The 15,993-nt window shown below is 42.8% G+C and overlaps 1 protein-coding gene across 1 annotated transcript in view; it reads right to left on the bottom strand.

Annotated features, from left to right (window-relative positions):
* LOC111655575 (spondin-1-like) overlaps positions 1-14,633 on the bottom strand; it is an 82,864-nt gene extending 68,231 nt beyond the window's left edge. Inside the window, exons 1-3 of the mRNA XM_023407026.2 lie at positions 14,036-14,633; positions 12,618-12,724; positions 862-995 (exon numbers count right to left, since the gene is read on the bottom strand). Of these exons, the coding sequence (XP_023262794.1) occupies positions 862-995; positions 12,618-12,724; positions 14,036-14,261 (467 nt within the window). The 5' untranslated portion in view covers positions 14,262-14,633. The remainder of the gene's footprint in view (positions 1-861; positions 996-12,617; positions 12,725-14,035) is intronic.
* Between the last annotated feature and the right edge of the window lie 1,360 nt (positions 14,634-15,993).

The raw sequence follows: 15,993 nt of genomic DNA, 5'->3' as shown, positions 1-15,993 counted from the left end.
ATCACCCCAGCATCTTTTCTTTATGAGGAAACGCTGAAATCGCTGAGAAGCAGGTAATGCCTTTCAAATGTGTTCGAATTAAATAATACAGCCCACTAATCTGATTCAGTCTAATTCAGAGTTTCAGAGTAGTCTTGGAGTTGTTGCTGCTATTTAACACAGTGACAAAAAACTAAGGTCAGACACACACACACACAGCTACACACACACACACACACACATCAATCATGAAATAACAGTGCAGGTTTTTGAGTCACACCTGCTTCAAACCACAAATTGCCCCCTGTAATCATCATCTGTCTCTTTGTTGTAGCGCCGGTCCCTTCACACCAGCCACACAGTGTGTCAGAGCTTCTCGAGGAACACCTGGCAGTAGCTTACTTATTGTGTTCCCTATAACCAATAATGACTATCTGTAAAAACAACAATGACCGTGGCAGGATGCAGTTTTCATGGGTGGTGTAAAAGTCCAGCACTCAGGTTTTTTAACTTGTAGATCAAGTGTTTGTGCTGTGGGAAAAAGAAAACTGCATATAACTTCACAGACTATACCTGTAGTTTTTAATGTTATCAAGTAGTTAAAGCACAGCATATGGTTTTTGAATGTGTTTCCTTTCTTTTAGGCAGCTACTTATTTCCCCGCTGTTTGTGAATGCAGCACATTAATGTCAGCATTTTTAGTAAGTGACTTTAAAAGCTTTTGAAGCTGTTTACTTTTCAAAACTGCCCCTGCTTGCAACTGTATTACCATGTGAGGTGACTTCGTTTAACACCAAATGGGTTAAATCGTCACTGTGATGTACGAAGGTTTAATCCTATTTAAATGTAGGCGCATAATTAAGACAAAAAAATGAAACCCACTTCAGTATAACACAGCCAGTCCCGGTCGGCGGTGCCGTCCAGAACACCTGTATCCTGGTGCGTCTGCGAGGCGTGCTCTCCGTCACTGCGGGGGGACAGTTGGTCATGAACTGCGTGTCCTCCTCATCGATGATCTAGAAAAACAAAAGAATGGAATATTTCGTTTTAACATGTGAAAAAACTGCTCGTTAAAGAGAATCCAAATCATCCCAAGCAGTGGATTACATAACCATTGCCACAGGGAGCAGTTAGCCTTGCAATGCAAACCCAAAACTGCACTTCTCTAAAGGGGCTCAACCCTGAGACAGATGTTATTTCAAGTAGCATATGCAATACGTGATAGATCTGGTCTTTGCTTACAAGTTTGAAAAGGTGGAGGTGGATGTAATGTCCGGGGATCGTCATGACGAGTCTCATCTTATTGCGAACTGTGAACGCCTGTACAAAGTTTGGTGCATATCCATAAAGAAAGATCTTCACTTCTACGTTCTCTTCTAGTTTCAATGCATAAAACTTCAATCTGCTGGTGGCGCTGAAGACTGAAGTCATTAGAATTCATCCACTAGGGATCATGAATTTACGGTATGTAGCATCTTTTCGTGGCAACTCAATTAATATTTTCGAAGATATGTTACTCCAAACTGTAATTGTAAAACTGCTGTTGGCACTAGAGGAGAAATCAGGGGATCACAAATGTAATTGAGACTCATCCACTGGGAACCTGGAATGCCGACGGCAATCCATTAAATAGTAATTCAGACGGTTCGGTCTGGACTAAAAGGGAGGAGAGACTGAGAGGTAAGACTAGGAAACAACAGGATTTATGCAATTTTGTATATTACTACTACAAGACCGCTGTCATAACAGTTCTCCCCGCGGCCCTGTCCAGACCAGGCATTAACATGCGTCTCGGGGGATCCAATCACATCTGGATAGCCCTCAGTACAGATGTGAACGCAGCCGAGATGCATCGACGGTTCTGGGCCACATATGGCCACATTCTTTTAGGAGTTTGAAGGACTGTCTACTTAACTGAAGTCCTCCGCCACAGTCTGATTTATATACATATTTTTATGGTGTTTCCCACACATATATATTGTGGCAGCGCGCCACAATATCAGCATTGACCTCCACATATTGACTTTCTATTTTCTTTTACTATTTCAAATTGGTAAAATCTTATTTCACTGTAGAGCAGTGTGCAGCACATTGATTCACTCAGTCCCTCCTTGTCCTGCCCCCCCCCTCTCTCTCTCTCTCCCTCCCTCCCTCCCTCTCTCTCTCCCTCTCTCCCACACAAACACATTGACAGCAGACCTGTCTGTCATAGTCGAACTGACTGAAAACAATAACACATTTGGTCTTTGCAAACAGAAATGAAGTGCGTGTCTATTTTCATATGGAGCGGAGAAGTGAGATACGATCACAAGTGGTCACTCGAGACTCGAGAACGATTTTAACTCACTGTGAAGTGACGTACTGAAGAGTTGTCCACTTGTGATCAGATCACCTGAGACGCATGTTTGCACAGGGACTAACTGTGCATTTAATATTCATTTATTATGTTGAAAACACCTTTGGTAATCCAGTTTTTATTTAAAATGACTGATCGTTAAACTTAAAATAAAGACTGTGAAGGTTTATCATAACAAATAAAGGAAACGTCCTGTTTTCTGCCAATGAAGTGAACAGTTCCCAGGCTAACAGAAAGCAGCATTAAAACAACGTCGCTTTTCTAAGGCCAGTATAACCAAAACTAATACTTGTAAGATTTTATCAGAGGAGCTCTTCCTCATAAATGTGTCGTGGGTGAACAGAGGGAGTAGTCTTCATCAGTGTTCAGTGTTTTATCTTCTGTGCTATAGTGGGAGTTGCAGATTGCAGAGATGAGTGCACTGTGCATGTCTGTTACAATATGGTATCAGTTTGTAAAATAACCCAGAAATAAACTGTGTTTAATATCAAGAGCAGCAGTAAGAGTAACATGATTGATCTTTGATCCAGATTTAATTGTTTTTTCGGGGGGTTTTTTTAACACAGCTTGAGTCGACAACAAAGTTGCGTGAAAGAGGACAACTCTCAAAGTCCCGAAGAGGCTTTGGATAATAACAGTCTTGTGTTTTCAAGATGCGTCTAGGCCATTCCCCTCAGTACTTGGCCCTCGTCAGACATTTTTAAAGACTAAACACACACAGTGACAGAAACACACACATGCACCCACGGCCTATGACCTTAGCTAGTGTTCTCCAGCTGCGTCGGCTCAACATTAACAATGATTCCCAAACTGTTGATAGGACATTAAGATGGGTACAAAAGTCACAGACAGCTCTTTCCTTTCTTTCTTTCTTTTCTTTCTTTCCTCTCTCTCTCTTTCTTTCTCTTTTTTTTTTTCAAGAAATTCTTTCCGTGTTTCTGTCTTTTTCACAGTTTGGTTTACTTTGTGTCACCAAAACTGAAGTTCTGTCAGTCAAAAGCAGACACAAACAACCGGCTAAAAGACAGGGAGAGAAAGGGAGACAGAGAGCAGGGAGGGAGGAGGGAGGCGTGAAACAGATAAAGGGGGGAAAAAGAAGAGAGAGAAACATAAGAGAAGAGGAAAGCGAAGAGAGTTTTGTGAGAGAGGGGAATAGTGAGATAGAAAGATAAATTGAAACAAATTGCACAAGAATAATACTTAAACACAAAGCTGCTGTCTAGACATGAAAAAAACAGCTTATTTTCTCTCCCTGACGCTGTCGACTCAGATCTTCACATCACTGTGTTCAGGCTCAGGCTTCATTTGACTACTGGGCAGTTCTGCAGTCCTTTTAATTACAATAATACTAATACAATCAAGTCCTAATCAAGACCAGACTCGGGACAGTCCAGTACAAAGACAGCCAATCCGCTCGGGCCGCATGACGTACTGTGTTTTATTTCACATTATTTGAACTGTATTGTGACTCTTGCATTAATGTCTTTGTTTATTGACAGAAAACCGCACACATACTCCTTTTGAATACAATCATCCATCGACCCGTCCTTTGAGTCCTCCTCTTATTCTCCGTGCCCGAGCTTGTGCTACAGAGAGTTCATCCCGGCCGTCCGTGGTGTTCTGGCCGACACTCGGGGTTGAGAGCAGTGATAAATACAACTGGTGCCTTACAGTCCTGCAACCCAGCAGTTACCTCACTTACATGTGCAAAAAGTCGAGCCCTACAACAATAAAGATAAGTCCCGAGTCCTAAACTTTCTCCCTGTTTTTCTTCCTTTTTTATTATTTATTATTTTTACACGTCCGGACAGGTGAGTCCAAAAGTCTGAAAACTGGGTTTAAAGTCACGACAGCCAAGTCTAATCTGAAGACAGGCAAGTCTCAAGTTATGATTTCTATTTAAACAAGCAAACTAGGAACAAGGTGAGCACATTAAAGTTTAAAGGCATCACTTGTATCGGGGGAATGTGCGAGAGATGGAAGGACAGACAGACAGAGAGAGAGAGAGAGAGACAGACAGACAGAGAGAGGAAGAGAGCGAGTGTGGGAAGACTGGCAAAGGAGCGTTTGTTTTCATTGCAGAGGCTGGCATGTCTGTGTGTGTCCACGTTTTGTCTATCTCAATCTCTCTCTCTCTCTATCCCTCGCTCTCTGTTGAGACGGTAAACACAGATGCTTCAGAGTGCCTGCACAAGCAAACGCAGAGCCCTGTTCAAACACACACGCACAGACACACACACACATACACATACAACACACACACACACACACATCATCACACACACAAAGAGACAGAGCGGGAGACGGACAAGGTAAACCAAGGATTTAACAAACACCCAGACTCCCTGGAGAAAACTGACAATAAGAGTGATATTAGTGTGCGTCTGTGTGTTTGTTGGTCACTGTGCACACACACACACACACACACACACACACACACACACACACACATTGCAGGTTTGTAATTAAATGCAAAGCAGTTACAAAAGAGTGTATACAGTTAAAAACCTTTGGGACTTGAGTGCAGAGATGAAACTTTTTCGGAGGAAAATCGCGGCCAGACAGACGGATAGATTGAAGTGTCACGTCAGCTCTTGAAGATGAGCTTATTTCAGAGAGTAACAAAGTTCTCTTGTCTCGATGAAGACCTCGGAGGCGCCGACATTTTGCCTTGAGCTTTCCATCAATCAAAGCCGTACTATTACTGCAGAATACCGCTGAGATCTTGGGGCTATCACCGGCATTGCATCATATTACATTTTGTGTCTGAGCCACCCAAGCAAAGCAGCAGTGTCACATATCCAAACAGCTACTCTGTAAAAAAAGAAAAGAAAAAAAACGGACTCTGTGTGTGTGTGTAGGTTATTTCCTAGCAAATGGAGCCGATTCTGTGGCTTTTGGCGTTCAATTACACAAAACAACATCGGAGAAGAGGGGGCGTATCGTTCATTGGGTCTGTTTAATCTAAAAATGACCCCCAAAGCTTTTTAAAATCCCCTGTTTTTCGGTTATATCTACATATTTAGTGTTGCATTGCTTTGTCGAGGTCAATTTAAGGGAAATTTACAAAGTTTCCATTAGCTGTTTTGCTGTCATGACTGTCAAACCGAGGACTGTGTGTGTGTTGTTTGTGCTCATGCAGACTAAATACGTAAATGGACGGTCTGTCCGACTTGTAAAGGGAGCTCAGATGATTTCTTTCCTGCCCTTCTTTAAGTCTGTCATCCCCTTTTCTCATCTCTGTTTTTCGTTGTGCGAAAGCTCTGACGTTATCGGGGCTTTGGTGTGAAAAGCTCTGACAACAACAGGCAAGTCTGTCACCTTGACTGAAGAGCACACTCAGGGAACAGACTACACGAGGAAATACAGATGCAATGTGTAAAAGAGAAAGACTTTCTGTGACACCTGCTAGCCATTTACAAGCACCAAGCATTCAGCTTTTGACCTGAAGTGTTGTTTTTACCTGACCCGACTCATCCACTTATCATGCAGAGGTTACTCTTTTCACTTCTGCTGTGTGCAAATAAAATAAATCAAGTATTATTTCCGACTGCTATCAGACACTGTCCTACCATAACAGATGACCCCGGGTCAGTTGTGCAAGCAGCTCATTATGACCCAGTAGTGGTCGTGTGAGAGGACACCAGTCTTTTCAGCAAATGCCACAATTAATTAATTATCAATTAAGTAATTATGATGGGAACAAAGGAGGAAGTCCGGTGACGTTGTTATGTAGCGACAAAGTCAGTGGGAGGAAGCCGGGTAGATGGGTCAACAAAACAAAAGTCCTCTAACCTTATTAAAGTACTTACTTTAACTCAAACCGAGATCCTTAAAGGAGTCATTGTCTTTATAATACAAGAGGTTTTAATATACCCTCTAAGTAGTGCTATGTCTTCGGGGAACATTGGAGGGTTACAGCGAGTCGCCATCGGAAAGTGACGAGCCGGGCCGGAGCTAGCTGGTTAGCATGCTAACTTCAGTAGAAGAAAAAGATGAGTTAGAGACAAGAGTTAACATCGGTGTTGATTTCCACCACTGGCCACAGCTCTTGGTGAGGAGAGGAATAAAGTTTGATGCTGAATTCGTATTTTTTTTCTAAGTAAACAGCTGTTGATGCTAACGCTAGCTAAGTAGCAATAGCAACACTTATTAATAGCTGCTTTAACTAAACCAAACCAAGATGTTTTTGTGCTTAACCCTAACCAAACCTTTACCATAGCTTGGTCATATCATAAAAAGGTTCCCCCAGACCGCAAGTTTTGTACAAAAGTTATTTTGTTTAAATTAGTTGCCCCTGTCAGTTACTGGGTGGTTGACCTCGTTTGACTCCCTTGTGTGCCTAACCACAAAGAAAGGGGGCGGCTTCAAGCCAAACAGTTTCATACATTTTTGAGGGAGTATCCTCATAGCAACAGGGAGCCTGACTCAGAGGGTATCATGGGTTCATGTTCAGTTTAACCTTTACCAAAGTGTGCGGCCAATATTGTTCTGAACAAATAAACATGGCCATTGTGCATGTGGGCACATGAGAGCATGAAAATGGTTGACTCTGTGTGCGCCTACTTGTGTGTGCGTGTGTGTCTGTTTTCCACACTCTTTTGCCTACTCAGTTTGTTTAGGCTATTGTCAATGAGAAACAGCATGAATAAACTAGACAGGCTCCAGCTCAGACCGAAGCTGAGTCACAGAGCTGTTGCGGCTGCAGCAGTCGCCCTCAATCACTTTTGGCTTTGAAACATTAAAACATAAGTGGTGACATTTTCTATGATACCAACGGTAATTACTTTTCTTTTGCAAGTAGTTTTGCTTGACCTATTATTCCAGTGGTGCATATCCCGCCATGATTTTACACAACACGGTACAATTAAGCATTTGTTTATCATGCTTCATGATGATGTTTGTATTCAGATGGAAATGGTGGGATATCCCCGTTCATACCAATTATGTCAAACTAACACTGTTTGCTGTTGTTGAAAATGTAAAATTATGGTGTTTATGCACCATGACTCCCCACAGATCAGCTGTCAATCAAACAGCGTGAGTAGTAATGTAGGCTATATGAGTGGCGTATTTTGTCCATTACAGAAACCCAGAATTCAATTACTGATAGAGCTATCTTGGCTCTTCTATGTTTGTGGACTGAAAATTAAAGGTCCTATATTGTATTGAGTGAGATTTCCATGTCGTCTTTGATTATAAAGCAGGTCTAGGTTCTATATTAACACTGTTAAAGTATCAAAGCGCTCAGTCCAGAGACAAACACACACAGCCTGTATTCAGAAACTGAGCCTTCAAACGAGCCGTCAGGACTTCCGTAACTTGTGATGTCACAACGAACAGTGACTGCCATCAGCCATGTCCCAAGCCCCGCCCACTTTGACCCAGCATCCAACAGGATGCAGGATTTGGTTTCTCTGAGTGTCTTACCTGAAAGCTGCTATATTTTTATTCGTCACTCAGAAAACAGCTCAGAGCCTCTCTTCTGATGGGCAGATTGACAGATTAGCATAATGAGAAAGAAAATGTTTTTGGATGAATGTAAACATCCGCTTTGCTCATATCTCTTACATCAGTTCACAATACTCCCAAAATGACTCTTGAAGAATCACAACTGAATCCCTATAGAATCATAGATTGCATTAAGGAAGTAAGAAGTACCAGATTTTTACCTCACACTCATAGTCTTGATGCATTATGTATTTAATATGCTGTAATCAGTGCAGAGTACAACATTATTTATGCAAACCTCAAGCATCTGAACGAACCAGCTTGTCAGGCATAATAAATAAAAAAAAGTTGTGTAAACTATTCTCTGGCACCACTGGAAGTAAACAAGTAGACAGTTGTCCTTGCAAACTCCTGTTAATCAGAAAACAGGGAGGGGTGCGACACTCAGGGCTCCTGCAGCGTGTATCTATCTTTTGGTACTTAGAGAGGCAATAATTACTTTAGGATCACATTTCGGGGTGATTACGCTGCCTATCAGGTCACCATCATTACAGCCCTGCACACATCCTATATGTCCTTTTCTTTAAAGCCCTCTAAGCTCTGCTTGGCTTACATAATTGCCTCTATCTAAAACCTATGACTTAGCTATGGCACTTTAAACTGATTGGGTTTGTTTATCCCCGGCTAAACTCAGAACCCTTGATAATCTCTGCAGAAAAAAAGAAGATAATATCTCATGTCTGCTCATCTCTCCCCTTATCCAAACAAGCTCCGTTTGTCTCCCTGAGCAATAACACATTGCTGGCCTAGATAAATATGACCCACGTCCCACACTAACGCAAGGAGGGCTGGGAAAAACACACACGCAGACCCACATGTATACCCACATGCCCATTTGGTGCATATATAAGCACAAAGACACACATTTCCAAGCAGACAATGGCTGCAGACACAGTGGGATACTGAGCCTCTCACATTCACACAGATGCACGCTCACAGATAGACTCTCCAAGGTCTGACACATTAAGACAGAAGTCCTTTAATGGCGGTGACAGGGACAAACAGCAGATTATTGCTTAAGGAAAAAAGCAATGAGCAGCGACTCTCCGTTGTGGTGTTTTAGTAAAGCAGCAGGCGGGCACATTCCAGGACAGCTGCCAGAAACAACCCAGTACCAGAGAGCAAGGAGAGAGACCGGCCGCACGGGGAACCACAACTGTGTTCATTTGGCTCCTCTTCCACTGCCACAATAACAATGGTGACATTGCAAAACTAGCCACATAATTAACTTGTGGAAAGTAAACTGTCAGGAATATGAATCGTTGTCTTCAACTTAATTTTAAATAAGCATTATACTGTAAACCCCCCCCCCCCCCCATAAAGAGAAGCTGGGTTTGATGGATTGAGGTCATTTAGATAAAAAGCCAGAATCGCTGTCATGCTGCATCTTCTCTCATCAACCCACTAATATAATATGGGACACAAAGGGTTGGCGTATTTAATAAATGAAATCATTCTAAAGCTCATTTCTGATACTAAATGACTCCAAAATAAAGTTTTCATTGAGATAACGCTGCGGTTCACCAGTCTGGAAACACAACGAGAATGTGTTCCCAGATGTTCAGACTTTAAAGTCAACTTTTAAGAACTTTTCAGATATATTCTTTCAACACTTCACAGTGTTTTCACATGTCAATGAGGATGAAAGTGTCAATTACATCCGTAAATTAAAGAACAAAAAAATGCTTGATGGATTTGTCGATACGTGTTTACACATTTCAGAGCCGGATTGTCAAATTTAATTTTGTTTCGAGCTCAGCACACACTGTTCCGGTTTCTGCTCCCTGGTCTCAGCCTCTCTCCAGACTCTGCCGGGACACTGAGCTGGAGACCGCGAGGTGTTTATTGTGCAGGGAGCAGAAATCGAATAGGGGAGAACGAGCCGAGACGTTTGCGTTTGAACTGTTAAAACCAAAAGCAAGTTAGCCGCGCTGCGTGAGTGCCCATCAGATGTCTCAAAATTTCCTTGATCCGGAAAACCAAAGTCCTACTGTGAGCCACAAAACAATGTGGTCACTCTGGTATCTTTGTTTTCATGCAACACACCTGCTGTGAGAACCTTTTCTATCTTCAGGCAGGATCACGCTCTTTGCACTAAACTCCAAGTAAAAATAAAAACTTCAACTTTCTTTATCCTGTTTGAAGATCTCATTCAAAATCACTCTCAACTTGTCAAAATGAATTTTCACAGACGGATACGCAATTTGTTTTGATTGTTGGTGTTTATTCTCCTGTGTCATTATTGCTTATTGATGCCTCACTTTTTTATTCTTTATCACATGCTTGTTATTTGTTTCATCATGAAGCTCGGTGTAAACACGCAAAAGTTGCTCATTATAATTTAGTGGTTGGAAAAGCTAAGAGAGTCGACCCAGAGGCAGCGCTGCTGTGAGATGCAGAGGTCAAGCAAGACTTTTACACCGTATCAAAGGATACACCCCCAAGAGGAGCAAAATGACTGAATAAATTAATGACCGAACACTTTAACAAATTAACTTCACTTGAGACAAGACGAGGGAATACTCCTGGTTACGTCTGTCATTAGGAGACACTGACATCAGGTACCATCTGATAGTTACTAGACTGACAGTGAATAAATAAATGATCTCAAACACACTCAAAGAGCCAATAGCTCTGCCAAGACTACACAATCCTCTCTGTGATTTTTTCATGAAAGAAAATCTCATTTTCGGGGGCAACCTGATGTTGAGTGTGCGCACCACATGGGCTCAAATGCCCTGAACAGCGAGTCCCCGGTTCGACTCCCGGCCAGCTGGACCATTTGCTGCGTATCATTCCCCTACACTCTCTCCCTGCATTTCCTGTCTGTCTCCACTGTTGCCATCAAATAAAAGCATAAAATGCCCCCAAAAAAGTCTCTTAAGAAAAAAAAGAAAGAGAATCTGGAAACATTGAACGGAGAGAGACGATCATGGGAAACGCATGGCTGGTTTTTCCATTGTAATAAGTGAAGTAGTTTATAAGAAAACTACAACAACAAAAAAAACTGCAAAAATTGCTCATGTTGCAGTTAAAAAAAATGAATTTTTCCACCAAACTTTATTGAAACTTTTTTCTTTTTTTTTAATGTGGTCACTCACTGACTAACAAACATCTGCAGCTGAACACATCCCTGGTGGAGGATTTAGTGACTTTCAGGATCCAGGACTAGATACGGACACACTTTCTGTGCACTTCACCTGATTTCCTTGCGCTTATTGAATAGATTACACCAAGGTCTCCTACTGCACTGAAGCTCTAGTGATGTCCCTCACTTTGGATAAAAACTCTGCCAAATGAAATGAGCGCTCCTGTGCACAACTGGTTTTCATGCTCTCGGCCCCATAGTTCCAACTAAGGGACAGAATGAGATTTTAGACAATAGTGTGTTTCCACCTTTGAGGTAACAGTTTGTTTCAACATGGCAGACCCTCCCTGCACAAAGCCACGTCCACAAAGAACTAGTACCCCCAGTTCACTGTGAAGGAAACGACTGGCCTTTAGGATGGAAATAGCAACTTGCAACGCGGGGCTTCATCACCCAGGATCAGTGGCCGATGGAACTAATGCTCCTGTGGATGAATGAGGAGTGGAGGTTGTCATAGCAGCAGGTTAACACCCATGGTTTTGGAGTGGGTGTAAAAAAGTGTCCAAATACTTTTGTTAAGCTGTCCACATACTTTTGGACATATAGTGTCGACTACACTCCAACTAATCCAGTCAAATACATGTCATAAATCTTGAGTCCATGAAGTCCATGACGCGAGACTGCGAGCAGCTCATCACCACCTTTAGGTTGGCGTTTTTGCTGAGCAACGTCTAACCGTCGTGTGAGACAGCATCACTGTTTATAAAGCAAATGTTGTTAAATAGCAATAATGTCACACAATCGTTATCTGATTCGGTCGCTGTAGTTTCCGTCAGCGCTTTCATCAAGTCACGATACTACAACACTGTCTGACTGAAGAGTGTCAGCTAAAGACCGACGTTGCCAACGTGAAACAAGGAGGATCATATTAAAGATAAAGAGTCGGGTAAATGCCTCACACTCACTGTTCAGGCTGCAGCAGTATTACTACAAGATCTCTGCGATCGTTATCATTTGTTTCAAAGTCAGAGGTTCTGCTGGAAACCTGGTGAATCCTCTCGTCAAACTGTTGGCTACAATAAATCAGCCTCCCGCTCTGTTTGGCGAGAGCCTGGTGAGGATGAGCATGCGGAAACACAGCTACAGATGTGTGTTCCTGTTTACACTGAGCGGGAGGTAATTGAGGAAGTCTGGCTCTCTCTTCAGGAGCTCTCTGTTGCTCAGTAGGAGTTGTGTTACCACTGAACTTAACATCTCACATCTCTCTCCTGTGTCCTCTCACTCTCTCTTTATCTCTTGTCTCTCTGTCCTTCCCCTTCTTCCCTCTCTCCTTCATCCATGAGAGAAAATATCTGCTACTTAGCGGGAAGGATGCCATGTCAGCCTCCCCCCTGGAAGAGCTGCACCAAAGAGGCAACTAGATTCTCTCTTCTTCTCCACCACAACAGGAGAGCTCAGTTTCCTATAGCTTCATCCAGGGGAACTGTGTTGCATCTGTCAGCAACACCTCCTTTAACCTCCATATCAGAAGACGGCGGGGGAGCAGCTAAGTCGACTCCCATGTGCATTAAAGCATGCAAATGAGTTCATCTTCTGCAAACTCTCCCAGAAAGCTCAGAGCACATTCAGTATGCAGAGAATTTTTTTTTTTTTTTCTTCCTCTCCACACCTGCTTATCCTTACCTGGAACTGGCCGGCGTAGTCATCGTCTGTGGTGCCCTCTCTGCCCTCCTTCAGCGCGATGAGGGTGAATCCTCTGAAATAAGCAGGGCTGGTTGCCAGGAGGACCACTGTGGAGAAGGAGAGAGAGAGAGTGTATGTGTGTGTGTTCAGTCCACAGAGACAATGAAAGGTAAAGAGACTTTACACTGACACAGGGGTCACCCCAGATGATGTGAAGAGACATACGTATGAAAGCCACAAGCCTGTTCAGCATCGGCGTGATGTGGAAGAGTGAGGGGCTGTAAACAAAGGCTTAGCATCTAACAGTAGAATTGAAAAGAGGCTATAAATCTCACGCAGGGAGTTTAGTGCAGAGGGAACAGGCCAGGAATGGGAGCCATATAATGAGATGTGGGAAGGATTTTATTCGACTCACCTTCATGCCCTAACCTTGCATTTTCATACCAGCCCATTTATCTTAAAACTTGCCCCCAGCACTGAGAAGACAGATGTCAATATTTTCAATCTCATCCGGTTTTTGAAAAACTTAACTTATGCGTCACATAAAGGCTACGAAGGCTTGGGAAATAACTTCCTTTTCTTTCCTGTGGTGGTGTCCTTCACAGGTCCCTGGTAGCTGATTAGAATTTAGCCCTGGATTGATAAAATGTGGTGTCGCGGCCAAAAAAATTGCAAGATCAGGAGTATGATCTCAGTGGGGAGACTTTAAGACAAGGTGACCTTTGATTTTCATCCTTGTTCTTGATGCTTGTATCAAAACTGTAGCTTGCCAGGTCTTATCATTGTATTATTGAAAAATCCCACCATCCTCCCACTGGATTATGAATATACTTTGGGTTTAAGATGAAGAGAGGGTAAAAGTTTTGTATTTTGAGTTGGAAACCACTTGTGCTCACTTCTAAACTCATCAAGAATCTCCACGAGGAGGCCGAAAGTGTTTTTTTATGAGGCCAAATCTACCAGACAGGATAGGGACTAAATTTGTAGGGGTCAGCTTAATTGGAGCCATATCGCTGTGTGTGTGTGTGTGTGTGTGTGTGTGTGTGTGTGTGTGTGTGTGTGTGTGTGTGTGTGTGTGTGTTGTCCACTTGCTTGCAGGAAGAGGAGAGGAAGTGAATATAGGTCAGACATTATAACACTAAGTAGCCTTATCAAACCGCTACTCTCCCTGCAGAGTTGGCAGGCTGGATAGTTAATATAGTCTAATAAAAATTAGGATTATTGTGGTTATTACTCATAATGTTTGTGAGTACATGATGCCTGGATATGCTCAAGCTCTCTGGAAATTAAAATAAAGACAGAGGGAAGAAATTTCAGGGTGCACTTTTCTTTTTTCTCCAACTAAAATAAACAGTCCACTTGTTAAATTTTGCGCAGGTTTACGCGCGGATCGGGCAAATGGAGAAAACAAACTCTACCTCTGTTGGTCCTGCCAGGTTGGTAGGTTTCCGGGTCCCCCTCCACTCTGAGCCTGAACTCATGGTGTCCATCCTTCCGGGTCCCATGGGTCGGCGCCCGGAGGATCCGCCCGCAGTACCCGTCCGACCTGCCTCCGGAGGGCTCCTCCACGAAGGCGACGGCGTTGCATACAAAACTCGTGACGAAATAGTACTGCAAGAGCAGCAGATGCAAATACATTCCCATCTCGGAACTGCAGCCCGGAGATGAGAGTACAGTGGCAGTCCAATCAAAAAGGGGAAAAAAAGCCAGTAGTGGAAAGGCGAAACAGCGGAGAGAGGATCTGCTCCTTCCGCACAAACTCCCACCAAACTACAGCAGCGTCACGGTCAGTGCGAAAGGTGAAGGCAAGGAGACGGAGACGAGCCCATCCTGAACTAGAAAGAGCGCGTCTGGGGCGCACCACGGTGAAGCGGAGAGAGGCACTGCTGCTGCTGTTTCCGGATCAGTCTGTGGTGTTGACAGAGCCTGGAAGCAGCGGGGGGCCGCCAAATAACCGAGCGCGGGTGCACGCGGCTGTCTCCTTGACTTGAGGCGAGGGAAGGTCCAGACTGGAGCTCCGCACTTTAATAAGAGCCAGCCCTCCACTAATACACACACACACACACACACACACACACACACACACACACACACACACACACACACACACACACACTGTCTATGGGAATCTCACACATGGAGCTGCCCCTTGGGGGAAAAATCCAAATGTTGAGCCTGCTGCTCAAATACGACAACACATTTAAATTCCCTATAAACTGCCGGCTGCACGGGAGCTGAAAGACATCAGGGAGTAAGATCTGTTCATTACAAATTCATAAGTGAGTCGCATATTTACATTAAAAATAAGCAACAGAATTTGTGTTTATTCATCCTCATCTCCTGTGCGCATTTACGCATTTTTGTTCCAAGATTAAATCACCGCATTTTCATGAACGAATCAACAAAGACTAACATTTCATTTCACTGAAAGACACGATGAAGTTAAATAACGTCAGTAGAAACTCCACAGTGCCCACATAGTTTGACCAATTGGTCCTGTCCTGTGCGTATCCAGGCACTTTCTGGTGCGACGTTGTTCCACGAAAAAATGCAGAAGCACAAGAAATGTATGTGAGGAATATGAAACAACTTGTGCGCTTTCTATACAACACAGAGGCAGCACACAGTCTGCTACCTGCACCTCTAATGAGGACAACAGACAACCTTAGATGTTGATTAAATGTTGATCAATTGAATTGCTTTCTTAATAATAAATAATTTCAATCTTAATAAACCTTATACAAAGTAAATTGTATCAACATGTGCTGTAATTTCCTTAGATAGTTTCCTTATTAAATGCAGACTTCTCTATATGGAGATCTGTTGTATGTGAAGCGCCCTCAGTTTTCCTCACATCTCCTCACACAGACTATAATCCATTGTAAACACTTTTGCAACATAGTCATGCACTTACACTAAAAGACAGTGTTTCTTTGCCAGCAGGTGTCGCCAGAGTGTGTTTGCACCTTCAGGTCCTCTACAGCTACTTAGTAAATTTGTCACTCTCCTTATCACTGCTCGCCTTTACTCCTCCATCTCCTCAAAATTTTATTATAGTGTAGAGAAAAAGTACGATGGATTATGGAAATGCAGAGGTTTAAGTTCTCATATTGAATGTGTAGTTCGGACTCAGCTGAAGCAATAAGTTGAAGTTTGATGATATGTTGATCCATTTCCTTTTTTTTTAAATGTATCTTGTTCCTCTACAGCATTTTGTAATCTTCTTGTTATTCTGGATGCATTACAAAGAAACTTGCACAACTTTGATGAACTAGCCTTTCCTTGTTTATCTAAAACATTACAATTATGATTTACTTGTGCTTTTAGGTAACAAATGTGTGTTTATGATGAAACCTCACTGAAATGAGCTTCATCA

This window comes from Seriola lalandi, unplaced genomic scaffold (assembly GCF_002814215.2).
Source record: "Seriola lalandi dorsalis isolate HSWRI2012SDOR001 ecotype SW California unplaced genomic scaffold, Sedor1 jcf7180002054325, whole genome shotgun sequence".
Lineage (NCBI taxonomy): Eukaryota > Metazoa > Chordata > Actinopteri > Carangiformes > Carangidae > Seriola > Seriola lalandi.
The sequence above is the reverse complement of the archived record's forward strand: the minus strand, read 5'-3'. Positions and strand labels throughout refer to the sequence as shown.